Source organism: Pseudophryne corroboree (genome assembly GCF_028390025.1).
Source record: "Pseudophryne corroboree isolate aPseCor3 chromosome 10 unlocalized genomic scaffold, aPseCor3.hap2 SUPER_10_unloc_1, whole genome shotgun sequence".
Lineage (NCBI taxonomy): Eukaryota > Metazoa > Chordata > Amphibia > Anura > Myobatrachidae > Pseudophryne > Pseudophryne corroboree.
The window spans coordinates 1104003-1120900 of record NW_026967472.1 but is presented as its reverse complement, the minus strand read 5'-3'; the positions used below and the strand labels follow the sequence as shown (position 1 = coordinate 1120900).

The 16898-nt window shown below is 50.5% G+C and overlaps 1 protein-coding gene across 1 annotated transcript in view; it reads right to left on the bottom strand.

The window, feature by feature from the left end:
- Positions 1 to 16898, bottom strand: part of MASP2 (MBL associated serine protease 2) — a 900889-nt gene that overhangs the window by 181306 nt on the left and 702685 nt on the right. Inside the window, exon 8 of the mRNA XM_063948680.1 lies at positions 3462 to 3540. Coding sequence (XP_063804750.1) covers positions 3462 to 3540 — 79 coding nt within the window. The remainder of the gene's footprint in view (positions 1 to 3461; positions 3541 to 16898) is intronic.

Below are 16898 nucleotides of genomic sequence, written 5' to 3'. Positions count from 1 at the left end.
GAGTCTTCACCAAGCTCGATTTAAGGGGAGCTTATAATTTGATACGTATCCGACATGGGGACGAATGGAAGACGGCCTTTAATACCAGGGACGGGCATTACGAGTATCTGGTAATGCCGTTTGGCCTCAGCAACGCCCCTGCCATCTTCCAGGGATTCATTAATGAAATCTTTCGGGATATGCTATACCTAAGTGTAGTGGTATATTTGGATGACATTCTGATATTTTCTAAGAATCTCACAGAGCACAGAATACAGGTCAAAGAGGTACTTCTTCGATTGCGAGAGAATCATCTTTATGGCAAGATTTCCAAATGTACCTTTGAGGTCCCTTCTATTCCATTTCTTGGTTACATCATTTCGGGCACGGAGCTTCGTATGGATCCGGAGAAACTCACTGTCATTCGGGACTGGACTCAGCCTCTTTCCTTGAAAGCGGTACAACGATTTCTGGGTTTTGTAAATTACTACCGGAAATTCATAAAGGGATTCTCTACCATTGTGGCACCTATCACTGCCCTAACCAAGAAGGGTTCTGACCCAAGTCATTGGTCTTCTAAAGCTGTAGCAGCATACGCTCAGTTGAAGGCAGCCTTTATGTCCGCTCCGATACTTCAACAACCAAATTTTTCAAAACCATTCTTTTTGGAGGTTGATGCTTCCACGGTAGGCATAGGTGCCGTGCTTTCGCAGTACGCTCCAGACGGGAAGTTACATCCATGTGGTTTCCATTCTCGCAAGTTCTCTCCTGCTGAACGGAATTACACCATTGGAGACAAAGAGCTTTTGGCAATAAAATCTGCCTTGGAGGAATGGAGATATCTTTTGGAAGGTGCTAAACACCTAATTACAATTTTCACTGATCACAAGAATTTTCTGTACCTCAAGACGGCCCAGTGCTTGAATCCCCATCAAGCTAGATGGGCGCTCTTCTTTACTCGATTCTCGTTTGTTATTAAGTACCGGGCTGGGGCTTTTAACACCAAGGCTGATGCTTTATCCCGTTCCTTAACGGCTTCGGATGAGGAGAATTCCATTGAGAAGGCTTTGATTCTCAGTCCAGTTTCTATGTCAGCGGCTCCTACCGCTCTGGGTCCTCCTCCTGGGAGAATGTCTGTGCCAGCTAAATTCCGACCAAGGTTGTTGCAGTGGGCTCATATTTCCAAGTTTTCCGGTCATCCTGGAGTTCAAAAGATGTGGGAGTTTCTGCGAAGATCTTACTGGTGGGACACTATGAAGAAAGATATTCAAGGTTATGTCAACTCATGTCCTCAGTGTGCTCAGCACAAAATTCTTCATCTGCCTCCTGCGGGGTTGTTGCATCCACTGTCCATTCCTCAGAGGCCTTGGACCCATATCTCTATGGACTTTGTCACCGAATTGCTCCTCTCCAAGGGTCACAATCCTGTCTGGGTAATTATCGACCGTTTCTCTAAGATGGCACATTTTGTACCTTTGACCGGGTTACCATCAGCTCCCAAGTTGGCTTTGTTATTTATCCGGGAACATTTCCGCCTGCACGGGTTACCTCAGGAAATCGTCTCTGATCGGGGGGTACAGTTCACTGCAAGATTCTGGAGAGCCCTCTGTACGGCCTTACAAATAAAACTCAAGTTTTCATCCGCTTACCATCCACAAACCAATGGGCAAACTGAACGCGTTAATCAAGATTTAGAGACTTTTCTCCGTGTTCATCTCTCTCCCTCGCAAGATGATTGGGTGGAACTGTTGCCATGGGCCGAGTTTTGGCATACTGTACAGTCAACATTCAGATAGCAAGCAGTAACAACAAATTCACCTTGAATTAAGCTATTGCATGAGGTGTAACAATCAATGCCATGTCAACCATTTCTACTTACACTGTGCAATTTAATTTAAAAAAATAATAATAATTACGGATGATTGTGTGTAACAATCGTAAAATTCTCAATCAAAATCACTTTCCAAAGTAAGCCCGCTGTTACTGAATGGAATATCTATATGTAGTGATATATATCATTGTAGTCTTCAGTGTATGCAGTGAGATCTCCAGGTCAGTAAGTGTAACGTAGTATGTAGTGCTAATGTATCAGAATGATGTAGTGATATATATCATTGTAGTCTTCAGTGTATGCAGTGAGATCTCCAGGTCAGTAAGTGTAACGTAGTATGTATAGTACTAATGTATCAGAATGATGTAGTGATATATGTCATTGTAGTCTTCAGTGTATGCAGTGAGATCTCCAGTCAGTAAATGTAACATAGTATGTATAGTACTAATGTATCAGAATGATGTAGTGATATATATCATTGTAGTCTTCAGTGTATGCAGTGAGATCTCCAGTCAGTAAATGTAATATAGTATGTATAGTACTAATGTATCAGAATGATGTAGTGACATATATCATTGTAGTCTTCAGTGTATGCAGTGAGATCTCCAGTCAGTAAATGTAACATAGTATGTATAGTACTAATGTATCAGAATGATGTAGTGATATATATCATTGTAGTCTTCAGTATATGCAGTGAGATCTCCAGTCAGTAAATGTAACATAGTATGTATAGTACTAATGTATCAGAATGATGTAGTGATATATATCATTGTAGTCTTCAGTGTATGCAGTGAGATCTCCAGTCAGTAAATGTAACATAGTATGTATAGTACTAATGTATCAGAATGATGTAGTGATATATATCATTGTAGTCTTCAGTGTATGCAGTGAGATCTCCAGTCAGTAAATGTAACATAGTATGTATAGTACTAATGTATCAGAATGATGTAGTGATATATATCATTGTAGTCTTCAGTGTATGCAGTGAGATCTCCAGTCAGTAAATGTAACATAGTATGTATAGTACTAATGTATCAGAATGATGTAGTGATATATATCATTGTAGTCTTCAGTGTATGCAGTGAGATCTCCAGTCAGTAAATGTAACATAGTATGTATAGTACTAATGTATCAGAATGATGTAGTGATATATATCATTGTAGTCTTCAGTGTATGCAGTGAGATCTCCAGTCAGTAAATGTAACATAGTATGTATAGTACTAATGTATCAGAATGATGTAGTGATATATGTCATTGTAGTCTTCAGTGTATGCAGTGAGATCTCCAGTCAGTAAGTGTAACGTAGTATGTATAGTACTAATGTATCAGAATGATGTAGTGATATATATCATTGTAGTCTTCAGTGTATGCAGTGAGATCTCCAGTCAGTAAATGTAACATAGTATGTATAGTACTAATGTATCAGAATGATGTAGTGATATATATCATTGTAGTCTTCAGTGTATGCAGTGAGATCTCCAGTCAGTAAATGTAACATAGTATGTATAGTACTAATGTATCAGAATGATGTAGTGATATATATCATTGTAGTCTTCAGTGTATGCAGTGAGATCTCCAGTCAGTAAATGTAACATAGTATGTATAGTACTACTGATGCTTTGCTTTAGCTTCTTAAGTAAACAGAACTTACTGACACACGTGGGCAGTGGTTTATCCCATGTTCCGTCAGTCTGACATACTGCAGTAAATGAGCTGATGATTTTCTTGTTCTATGAAAGAGAAGTTACAGTAATTATACGATGATGGAAGGTGTAACTATGAAGCCTCAGTGAGTGAGGAATCAGGATTGGGATGACAGTCACACACTCACAGGGCAGCAGGCAACATATCTATTATTACCTAAGGGGGTCATTCTGAGTTGATCGCTAGCTGCATTCGTTCGCTGTGCAACGATGAGGCAAAAAAACAACACTTCTGCACATGTGTATGCGGCGCAATGCGCACACGCGTCGTACTATTACAACGACCGATGTAGTTTCACACAAGGTCTAGTGAAGCTTTTCAGTCGCACTGCTGGCCGCAGAGTGATTGACATGTAGTGGGCGTTACTGGGTGTCAACTGACCGTTTTCAGGGAGTGTTCTGAAAAACGCAGGCATGCCAGGAAAAATGCAGGCGTGGCTGGGCGAACGCAGGTCGTGTTCGTGACGTCAAAACAGGAACTGAATAGTCTGAAGTGATCGCAAGCGCTGAGTAGGTTTTGAGCTACTCTAAAACTGCACAAAAAAAGTTTTCTGCCGCTCTGCGATACAACCGTTCACACTTCTGCTAAGCTAAGATACACTCCCAGTGGGCGGCGGCATAGCGTTTGCACGGCTGCTAAAAACTGCTAGCGAGCGAACAACTCAGAATGACCACCTAAGTTATTACATAATGGTGATTTATGGACAGGTCTGCCTTATATTACAAGGTGTTCATGATATTATTAATGTTAGTAATCAATTCAGGATGATGGTTCTTTTACCATTTTTTATGTACTGTACTTGTAATATAAAGCAGTCTATCCTCTGCCCACCTATCATAACAAATAAATCCTATAGTGTACCTAACCAGTTAACTGACCATTTCCCCCCCAAAAAAACACTCAGAAATTGGTGAGGTTTTTTTTATGAATGAATTAGGTGAAGAACATGAATTTAACCCTATCCAAAATAATTTTAGTAAAAAAAAAAAAAAAAAAATATATATATATATATATATATATATATATATATATACACCAATAGCAAAAATCAGAGAGGCGGCATTCAGAGACTTTGAAATCAGTGAAAAGCTGTATTCGTGAGGTCAACGTTTCGGGGACCACCTCCCCGTCTTCAGGACTGGAGTGCCGGAGTTTATCTTCTACATATATAGAGGGCCACCTGGGCTTAATACAGGCATGTCCAAACTGCGGCCCTCCAGCTGTTGAGAAACTACACATCCCAGCATGCCTTGACACAGCTTTAGCATTCTCTGACAGCAAAACTGTGTCAAGGCTTGCTGGGATATGTAGTTTCACAACAGCTGGAGGGCCGCAGTTTGGACATGCCTGGCTTAATATCTCCAGCAGTAGGAGCTCATCCCAATAGTCTGAAGACCCCAGATAGCGGTGAACGAAGACTCAGAGAGGGTAACATAGCAGAGCTCGGTACAGAACAGAGGATTGAGCCAGATGTAGGCAGAGACAGATAGACCTGGTATGTAACAGTGGCTGCAGCTAGGCCTTGCAGAATGTTAGTAGATAAGCCAGGTATTTGGGCACAGCTGCGGCTCAGCATAGCAAGATGTTAACAGACAGTTGGATATGCAGAATATACTGAGGTTTGGACAAACAAGGTGTTAGCAGATTGGCCATGGCTTCAGGATAGTGGAATTGCAGGCTATGTCTGACAGGCCAGGGTTGCAGAATTGCTGGCATGGATTTGCAGGGTATGACTGGCATTCCAGGGTTGCTAAATTGCTGACATGGACTTGTAGGCTATATTTGGCATGCCAGGGATGCAGAACTGCTGACGTGGACTTGCAAGCTATGACTGTCAGTCCAGGGTTGTAGAACTGCTGACGTGAACTTGCAGGCTATGACTAGCAGGCCAGGGTTTTCAGGAAAACTGTGAAAGACAGTAGGGCTAGGAAAATTGAAATCACAACACAGAGCGACAAGGGCTCCCGCAGTAACAGAGGACTATAACCAGCAAGGTGATGCAGCAGTGTCTGGGAGATATAGGGCAGGGGGGCTAATCCGAAGGCCCGCTGGGACAAGCCTCTTCTAGTTAATGATTCTGTGCAGCAGGAACACTGCATGTCCCAGCCACTTGCCCAAAACACCCCATGGCCATCCGGCGTCCCAGTTACCTGGGCTACCATTTGGGAAGCTGCTGGGTGGAAGCGCTATGACATCCTGGTCAACTTGCAATGATGATACTAGCGCTGAGCCGCTGGAGCAGCTCGTGACACTTTGTTAGGTATGAACCTGCAAATTTCTACTATTCAACTAGCCGCATTTGAAAGACACTGGGATGAATAATTTAAATTACCCCCACCACCATCCTGGCTTTACCTCATCACCAGTAATGGTTTGGAGATTTCTTGTCAAGGATACTGGGAGAACGCCATCCGGATTGGCCATGCCTGTCTCGAGAAGCAGGGATGCCTAGTCACAAACGTGCATGACCAAGGTACTGTTCCCAGTATTATTGGTATGAATATATTGCAGCATTGCCAAAAGAGCTAGTGACTGTATTGGAGGAGGAGATGTCCTGGGCTGCTTATCATGAGCAACAAGTACTACAACATGCTATTCCATTGCTACAAGGACACCAGAGGGTCCAAAAATCAAGCGGGGAGGCAGGAAAAGTGAGAATCACTGATAAGAAGCCCATTTTCCTAAAGCCAAACACAGAAACTATTGTCTGGGGAAATACCAGATGTGGACCCCAAGGTGCAAGGCTCATCAGAAGTGAAGTAGTTGTGGCAAGAACATTTGTGACTGAAAAGAATGCTCCAGTTCCAGCGAGAACCTCAATCCAGATGTGATGATCCCACAGCTGAACACACAGCAGAGTGCAGTGATTTCTCTTGACCCCATGGACCTCTTGTGTAATATGTATTGTCCACTACTGTCAGTGGGAATTCCTGAGCCTATAGAACCAACACACATACCTCACCAGAACCAGTACAAGAGTTACTAGCAAGAGCAGAACCAGTGGTGGCAGAAGAAAATATAAATTACCCCGCCTATCAGAAGGTCAGAGAGATGTACAAAAGGAATATTACCTCTGAAATACTGGTGAGAAGAAGATAAAAACAAGAAAAATCTGTGAAATTAAAACAAAATATTTGGCAAAAATATTAAACAAATTGTTTGAAATGATACAAAGCATGGTATATTCTGTTAAATAGAGTAAGAATTGTGAATTCTTGAGACAATTGTTTGATGTAAGAAAGGGCATGCCAAGAGTTGAGCAAAAATGGAGAAATTTGTGTTTAGGGCTAATTTAGGGAGAGCCTCGGGCTGCGCAAGGACACGCTTATTTCCAGCAGGGAGGAACGTGGCGCCCCGGAAAGTGGTGTGTGTACGCCTTTAAAACTAACTTACAATGTTTGCAGCGGAGAAGGTGAAGTGCTGGTGCAGCAGGGGTTAAGGACGGACCCTGGTCCGGTCACATGTTCCAGATGGTGAGAGCGGATTGGACAAGTCAGTTTGGGAGCAGAAGAGCCTTGTGGAAAGAAGGAGGAGTCTCAGGGAAGTGATTGGAGGTGTTGGATGCGCTGAGTGAGGAGTGGGAGCAGAGTAACGGATGCCAACCGCAGGGTCACGCTGGGTAGTGAGAGCAACGCTGCAGAGCAGAAGCAGCGGGGGGGCTACCAGGAAGCAGAGAGCCGGGTGAGCGACTGTGAGACACTGTAGCCAGAGACTGGACACCACCAGACCTACTGAAAGGTGCGAATGCTGCGTCCATCTTGTGCATTGATGAACCGCTGAGTCTTGTACAGCTAGTTACAAAGTTACATAGTGTCGAAGTCCAAAATATTACATACACACCACATGCAAACACCAAACAGAATGGCCTCTGTGCGTGCGCGTTTACGCCGTGTGTACGCATGCACGCACAGTACGTACACTGGTTCACGAGCCTTGTGTATTGGCACGTGGTATGAGTATATATGGTAGCATACGCATTCGCACAGAAAAGCCACAAAGTCATATTCCATATTCTATTTATATAGTGCATCATTTACACATAGGCCCTCATTCCGAGTTGTTCGCTCGCTAGCTGCTTTTAGCAGACGTGCAAACGCTAAGCCGCCGCCCTCTGGGAGTGTATCTTATCTTAGCAGAAGTGCGAAAAAAAGGATCGCAGCGCGGCTACAAAAAAAGATTGTGCAGTTTCTGAGTAGCTCCAGACCTACTCCTACCTTGCGATCACTTCAGACTATTTAGTTCCTGTTTTGACGTCACAAACACGCCCTGATTTCTCCCAGCCACGCCTGCGTTTCCCCAGCCACTCCTGCGTTTTTATCTGGCACGCCTGTGTTTTTCTACACACTCCCCAAAAACGGTCAGTTACCTCCCATAAACACCCACTTCATGTCAATCACTCTGCGGCGAGCAGTGCGACTGAAAAGCGTCGATAGACCTTGTGTGAAACTACTTCGGCTGTTGTGAAAGTACATTGCGCATGCGCAGAACTGCCGTTTTTTAGCCTGATCGCTGCGCAGCGACTGAAAACAGCTAGTGAACAACTTGGAATGACCACCATAGTCTCCACACACTTTGCCAGCAACTCACATACACTTAAAAGGTAGAACAATAGAGTTATTCAGCCTTACAGGATGTGAGGGGACAGAGCAAGGTTAGGCCTTAGTGTTTGGTATCCAGATGTGCAGTATTTTCTGATCTACATTCCGGTTGCCATTTGCAGTTGATCGCATGTATCTGTGTGTAGATATACGCAGAAATATAATATTAGCAAACTGTTATGATACTGTACTCAGGATATTCGGCGGGAATCCAGTGGCGGACACCTGCAAGCACACCTGGACCAAGCATCGCCCATTCATTCAAACCAACCTATGACCCCTCATGTACTGTAAATGACCTGCCCCTTGACCTATGGAAGAAGAGCTTACATTCCCCATTGTATTGTATTTGGACCCATTGTATAAAAGAGAATCCTCCTGACCGGGCTCAGTCTATTCTCTGAGGTCATCTTGCTAAGACTGACTGAGGCCTGGATCCGGGAGCGCCCGCGAACAGACGTATGTACTATTGGTTGTAGCTCTTCTCTGCAATATTGTAGTATCTTTTATCTGTATCTTTTGAGTAAATATTGTTGGTGCTTTGGACCACAACATTATAGCCTGACAAAGCTTAGTAAATTGAAATGCGCATCGGCTCTGCTGTGCGCTGTCTGTGCTCTTTTAATATGTATATTTAAATCCTGTGAACTTATGATTGAATTCATCAATTAAAATATTAGGCAGGGTTTCTATGTAGTTTCACTGAACAAAGCTGGCAATAGACATGCAAATTAAGATAGAATCATTCTGAAATGTCAGCTCCTGATCAGTTTAGCAATGTGTGGGCTATGTGGATTTCTGTGCTCCTTTTTCCATTAGGTCAGCTAGTTCAGGCACTAGTCAGACAGAAGTTCACCTGTTTAAAACTCAACAATTTGTATTTAAAATTGGTAACCCATGTATAATCTATTGAGTTCAAATAACTTGTTTGAAGCATCATAATATATACCTGCACTGCCTAGAGCAGCCGTGGCCAACGCGCGGCTCTTTCTTTATTCAAATGTGGCTCCCAACACTCAGTCACCTGACCACAACAGATCCTGGAAACTGGTGCTCTCCAGCCAGAAACACAGCAGCACTACGACGACTGAAAACTGAGGGAGCCAGATACTGGGCTGTAGTGACATATGAGGGTGGGCTGGAGTGACACAGAAGGATACTGGCAGGAGAGACATAATGGGGGAGCTGACTGGAGTTATAAAGGAGGGTGCTGGCTGGAGTAACACAATGGGGAGCTGGCTGGAGTGACACAATGGGGAGCTGGCTGGAGTGACACAAGAGGGAGCTGACTGGAGTGACACAGGAGGGAGCTGACTGGAGTGACACAGGAGGGTGCTGGCTGGAGTGACATATTGACACATGGGGGAGCTGGCTGGAGTGACACAGGAAGGAGCTGGCTGGAGTGACACATTGACACATGGGGGAGCTGGCTGGAGTGACACAGGAAGGAGCTGGCTGGAGTGACACAGGAGGCTGCTGGCTGGAGTGACACAGGAGGGTGCTGGCTGGAGTGACACAGGAAGGAGCTGGCTGGAGTGACAAAAGAGGGTGCTGGCTGGAGTGACAAAGGAGGGTGCTGGCTGGAGTGACACAATGGGGAGCTGGCTGGAGTGACACAATGGGGAGCTGGCTGGAGTGACACAGGAGGGAGCTGACTGGAGTGACATATTGACACATGGGGGAGCTGGCTGGAGTGACACAGGAAGGAGCTGGCTGGAGTGACACATTGACACATGGGGGAGCTGGCTGGAGTGACACAGGAAGGAGCTGGCTGGAGTGACACAGGAAGGAGCTGGCTGGAGTGACACAGGAAGGAGCTGGCTGGAGTGACACATTGACACATGGGGGAGCTGGCTGGAGTGACACAGGAAGGAGCTGGCTGGAGTTACACAGGAAGGAGCTGGCTGGAGTGACAAAGGAGGGTGCTGGCTGGAGTGACACATTGACACATGGGGGAGCTGGCTGGAGTGACACAGGAAGGAGCTGGCTGGAGTGACACATTGACACATGGGGGAGCTGGCTGGAGTGACACAGGAAGGAGCTGGCTGGAGTGACACAGGAAGGAGCTGGCTGGAGTGACACAGGAAGGAGCTGGCTGGAGTGACACATTGACACATGGGGGAGCTGGCTGGAGTGACACAGGAAGGAGCTGGCTGGAGTGACACAGGAAGGAGCTGGCTGGAGTGACAAAGGAGGGTGCTGGCTGGAGTGACACATTGACACATGGGGGAGCTGGCTGGAGTGACACAGGAAGGAGCTGGCTGGAGTGACACAGGAAGGAGCTGGCTGGAGTGACAATGGAGGGTGCTGGCTGGAGTGACACATTGACACATGGGGGAGCTGGCTGGAGTGACACAGGAAGGACCTGGCTGGAGTGACACATTGACACATGGGGGAGCTGGCTGGAGTGACACAGGAAGGAGCTGGCTGGAGTGACAGGAAGGAGCTGGCTGGAGTGACAAAGGAGGGTGCTGGCTGGAGTGACACATTGACACATGGGGGAGCTGGCTGGAGTGACACAGGAAGGAGCTGGCTGGAGTGACACAGGAGGGTGCTGGCTGGAGTGACACAGGAGGGTGCTGACTGGAGTGACACAGGAAGGAGCTGGCTGGAGTGACAAAGGAGGGTGCTGGCTGGAGTGACAAAGGAGGGTGCTGGCTGGAGTGACACATTGACACATGGGGGAGCTGGCTGGAGTGACACAGGAAGGAGCTGGCTGGAGTGACACATTGACACATGGGGGAGCTGGCTGGAGTGACACAGGAAGGAGCTGGCTGGAGTGACAGGAAGGAGCTGGCTGGAGTGACAAAGGAGGGTGCTGGCTGGAGTGACACATTGACACATGGGGGAGCTGGCTGGAGTGACACAGGAAGGAGCTGGCTGGAGTGACACAGGAGGGTGCTGGCTGGAGTGACACAGGAAGGAGCTGGCTGGAGTGACAAAGGAGGGTGCTGGCTGGAGTGACAAAGGAGGGTGCTGGCTGGAGTGACACATTGACACATGGGGGAGCTGGCTGGAGTGACACAGGAAGGAGCTGGCTGGAGTGACACATTGACACATGGGGGAGCTGGCTGGAGTGACACAGGAAGGAGCTGGCTGGAGTGACAAAGGAGGGTGCTGGCTGGAGTGACACATTGACACATGGGGGAGCTGGCTGGAGTGACACAGGAATGAGCTGGCTGGAGTGACACAGGAAGGAGCTGGCTGGAGTGACACAGGAAGGACCTGGCTGGAGTGACACATTGACACATGGGGGAGCTGGCTGGAGTGACACAGGAAGGAGCTGGCTGGAGTGACACAGGAGGGTACAGGCTGGAGTGACACAGGAAGGAGCTGGCTGGAGTGACACAGGAGGGTGCTGGCTGGAGTGACACAGGAGGGTGCTGGCTGGAGTGACACAGGAAGGAGCTGGCTGGAGTGACAAAGGAGGGTGCTGGCTGGAGTGACAAAGGAGGGTGCTGGCTGGAGTGACACATTGACACATGGGGGAGCTGGCTGGAGTGACACAGGAAGGAGCTGGCTGGAGTGACACAGGAGGGTGCTGGCTGGAGTGACACATTGACACATGGGGGAGCTGTCTGGAGTGACACAGGAAGGAGCTGGCTGGAGTGACACAGGAAGGAGCTGGCTGGAGTGACACAGGAAGGAGCTGGCTGGAGTGACAAAGGAGGGTGCTGGCTGGAGTGACACAGGAGGGTGCTGGCTGGAGTGACAAAGGAGGGTGCTGGCTGGAGTGACACAGGAGGGTGCTGGCTGGAGTGACACAGGAGGGTGCTGGCTGGAGTGACAAAGGAGGGTGCTGGCTGGAGTGACACAGGAGGGTGCTGGCTGGAGTGACACAGGAGGGTGCTGGCTGGAGTGACACAGGAAGGAGCTGGCTGGAGTGACACAGGAAGGAGCTGGCTGGAGTGACACATGGAGGAGCTGGCTGGCGTGACACAGGCGGGTGCTGGCTGGAGTGACAAAGGAGGGTGCTGGCTGGAGTGACACATTGACACATGGGGGAGCTGGCTGGAGTGACACAGGAAGGAGCTGGCTGGAGTGACACAGGAGGGTGCTGGCTGGAGTGACACAGGAAGGAGCTGGCTGGAGTGACACAGGAAGGAGCTGGCTGGAGTGACACAGGGGGGAGCTGGCTGGAGTGACACATGGAGGAGCTGGCTGGCGTGACACAGGCGGGTGCTGGCTGGAGTGACACAGTAGGGTGCTGGCTGGAGTGACACAGGAGGGTGCTGGCTGGAGTGACACATGGAGGAGCTGGCTGGCGTGACACAGGCGGGTGCTGGCTGGAGTGACACAGTAGGGTGCTGGCTGGAGTGACAAAGGAGGGTGCTGGCTAGAGTGACACATGGGGGAGCTGGCTGGAGTGACACAGGAAGGAGCTGGCTGGAGTGACACATTGACACATGGGGGAGCTGGCTGGAGTGACACAGGAAGGAGCTGGCTGGAGTGACACAGGAAGGAGCTGGCTGGAGTGACAAAGGAGGGTGCTGGCTGGAGTGACACATTGACACATGGGGGAGCTGGCTGGAGTGACACAGGAAGGAGCTGGCTGGAGTGACACATTGACACATGGGGGAGCTGGCTGGAGTGACACAGGAAGGAGCTGGCTGGAGTGACACAGGAAGGAGCTGGCTGGAGTGACACAGGAAGGAGCTGGCTGGAGTGACACATGGAGTAGCTGGCTGGAGTGACACATGGAGGAGCTGGCTGGAGTGACACAGGCGGATGCTGGCTGGAGTGACACAGGAGGGTGCTGGCTGGAGTGACACAGGAGGGTGCTGGCTGGAGTGACACAGGAGGGTGCTGGCTGGAGTGACACAGGAGGGTGCTGGCTGGAGTGACAAAGGAGGGTGCTGGCTAGAGTGACACATGGGGGAGCTGGCTGGAGAGACACAGGAAGGAGCTGGCTGAAGTGACACAGGAGGGTGCTGGCTGGAGTGACACAGGAAGGAGCTGGCTGGAGTGACACAGGAGGGTGCTGGCTAGAGTGACACATGGGGGAGCTGGCTGGAGTGACACAGGAAGGAGCTGGCTGGAGTGACACAGGAAGGAGCTGGCTGAAGTGACACAGGAGGGTGCTGGCTGGAGTGACACAGGAAGGAGCTGGCTGAAGTGACACAGGAGGGTGCTGGCTGGAGTGACACAGGAAGGAGCTGGCTGGAGTGACACAGGAGGGTGCTGGCTAGAGTGACACAGGAAGGAGCTGGCTGAAGTGACACAGGAGGGTGCTGGCTGGAGTGACACAGGAAGGAGCTGGCTGGAGTGACACAGGAGGGTGCTGGCTAGAGTGACACATGGGGGAGCTGGCTGGAGTGACACAGGAAGGAGCTGGCTGGAGTGACACAGGAAGGAGCTGGCTGGAGTGACACATTGACACATGGGGGAGCTGGCTGGAGTGACACAGGAAGGAGCTGGCTGGAGTGACACATTGACACATGGGGGAGCTGGCTGGAGTGACACAGGAAGGAGCTGGCTGGAGTGACACAGGAAGGAGCTGGCTGGAGTGACACAGGAAGGAGCTGGCTGGAGTGACACATGGAGTAGCTGGCTGGAGTGACACATGGAGGAGCTGGCTGGAGTGACACAGGCGGATGCTGGCTGGAGTGACACAGGAGGGTGCTGGCTGGAGTGACACAGGAGGGTGCTGGCTGGAGTGACACAGGAGGGTGCTGGCTGGAGTGACACAGGAGGGTGCTGGCTGGAGTGACAAAGGAGGGTGCTGGCTAGAGTGACACATGGGGGAGCTGGCTGGAGTGACACAGGAAGGAGCTGGCTGAAGTGACACAGGAGGGTGCTGGCTGGAGTGACACAGGAAGGAGCTGGCTGGAGTGACACAGGAGGGTGCTGGCTAGAGTGACACATGGGGGAGCTGGCTGGAGTGACACAGGAAGGAGCTGGCTGGAGTGACACAGGAAGGAGCTGGCTGAAGTGACACAGGAGGGTGCTGGCTGGAGTGACACAGGAAGGAGCTGGCTGAAGTGACACAGGAGGGTGCTGGCTGGAGTGACACAGGAAGGAGCTGGCTGGAGTGACACAGGAGGGTGCTGGCTAGAGTGACACAGGAAGGAGCTGGCTGAAGTGACACAGGAGGGTGCTGGCTGGAGTGACACAGGAAGGAGCTGGCTGGAGTGACACAGGAGGGTGCTGGCTAGAGTGACACATGGGGGAGCTGGCTGGAGTGACACAGGAAGGAGCTGGCTGGAGTGACACAGGAAGGAGCTGGCTGGAGTGACACATTGACACATGGGGGAGCTGGCTGGAGTGACACAGGAAGGAGCTGGCTGGAGTGACACAGGAAGGAGCTGGCTGGAGTGACAGGAAGGAGCTGGCTGGAGTGACACATGGAGTAGCTGGCTGGAGTGACACATGGAGGAGCTGGCTGGAGTGACACAGGCGGATGCTGGCTGGAGTGACACAGGAGGGTGCTGGCTGGAGTGACACAGGAGGGTGCTGGCTGGAGTGACACAGGAGGGTGCTGGCTGGAGTGACACAGGAGGGTGCTGGCTGGAGTGACAAAGGAGGGTGCTGGCTAGAGTGACACATGGGGGAGCTGGCTGGAGTGACACAGGAAGGAGCTGGCTGAAGTGACACAGGAGGGTGCTGGCTGGAGTGACACAGGAAGGAGCTGGCTGGAGTGACACAGGAGGGTGCTGGCTAGAGTGACACATGGGGGAGCTGGCTGGAGTGACACAGGATGGAGCTGGCTGGAGTGACACAGGAAGGAGCTGGCTGAAGTGACACAGGAGGGTGCTGGCTGGAGTGACACAGGAAGGAGCTGGCTGAAGTGACACAGGAGGGTGCTGGCTGGAGTGACACAGGAAGGAGCTGGCTGGAGTGACACAGGAGGGTGCTGGCTAGAGTGACACATGGGGGAGCTGAAGTGTATTATGTGAATATGGCTGTTTCAATAAATGTTATGTGGATCTGGGTTTTTATTATTATTTTGTGTGCAAGTGTCTTTTTCAATGTATTTTATGTGGATCTGTCATTTTCTTTGTTTTTTATACCAGGGGTGTGGCGTAGCAGGCACAAGGCCACACCCCATTTTGCACACGCGCCTTCGGCTTGATGTCGGGTCTTTGACGTACCTAACAAGATTTTTTGGCTCTTTGTCTCTGACTGGTTGGCCACCCCTGGCCTAGAGCAATATTAACTAGATGCATAAATAAGAATAGGCATTTAAATTGCTGTTTGTGTATATAAAAATATAAGTCAATAGTAACTAAATCTGTTTTATTATCAATTAAAGAGTGCTAGGAATATATAGGTCTACACTGATCAATAGAGTCTGGACCATCTGAAATATTATAATGTATACCTGCACTGCCTAAGGGAATACCAATCAGACATATAAATAAGAATAGGCATTTAAATTGCCATCTGAGAAAACACAATATAACAGCAACTCAGCGTGGCTTGTGCCAGGGAATACAGAGACCGACACTGATATTGTTCCTGATCAGTAAAGTGTGAACCACTCAGTAAAGGCTGGTATACACGGGAGAGATGTGTGCTGCGCGATGCGGGGGGAGACGGGGGGGGGGGGGGGGCATGGCAGGCTCAATCTAGCACCAGCGATAGCGATGCACGGGGCTGCACACCGCTATCGCTGTGAGGGGTACACACGAGTGATCTGTGCTGAGCGTGCGGGGGGAGACGGGGGGGGGCATGGCAGGCTCAATCTAGCACCAGCGGTAGCGATGCACGGGGCTGCACACCGCTATCGCTGTGAGGGGTACACACGAGTGATCTGTGCTGAGCGTGCGGGGGGAGACGGGGGGGGGGGGGGGCATGGCAGGCTCAATCTAGCACCAGCGGTAGCGATGCACGGGGCTGCACACCGCTATCGCTGTGAGGGGTACACACGAGTGATCTGTGCTGAGCGTGCGGGGGGAGACGGGGGGGGGCATGGCAGGCTCAATCTAGCACCAGCGGTAGCGATGCACAGGGCTGCACACCGCTATCGCTGTGAGGGGTACACACGAGTGATCTGTGCTGAGCGTGCGGGGGGAGACGGGGGGGGGGGGGGCATGGCAGGCTCAATCTAGCACCAGCGGTAGCGATGCACGGGGCTGCACACCGCTATCGCTGTGAGGGGTACACACGAGTGATCTGTGCTGAGCGTGCGGGGGGAGACGGGGGGGGGGGGCATGGCAGGCTCAATCTAGCACCAGCGGTAGCGATGCACGGGGCTGCACACCGCTATCGCTGTGAGGGGTACACACGAGTGATCTGTGCTGAGCGTGCGGGGGGAGACGGGGGGGGGGGGGGGGCATGGCAGGCTCAATCTAGCACCAGCGGTAGCGATGCACGGGGCTGCACACCGCTATCGCTGTGAGGGGTACACACGAGTGATCTGTGCTGAGCGTGCGGGGGGAGACGGGGGGGTGGGGGGGCATGGCAGGCTCAATCTAGCACCAGCGGTAGCGATGCATGGGGCTGCACATCGCTATCGCTGTGGGGGGTACACACGAGTGATCTGTGCTGAGCGTGCGGGGGGAGACGGGGGGGGGGGGGGGCATGGCAGGCTCAATCTAGCACCAGCGGTAGCGATGCACGGGGCTGCACACCGCTATCGCTGTGAGGGGTACACACGAGTGATCTGTGCTGAGCGTGCGGGGGGAGACGGGGGGGTGGGGGGGCATGGCAGGCTCAATCTAGCACCAGCGGTAGCGATGCATGGGGCTGCACACCGCTATCGCTGTGGGGGGTACACACGAGTGATCTCTCCGTGAGTACCCCCCTGAAGAGACAATAGCAATCCAAGATAAGAAGAGATTACT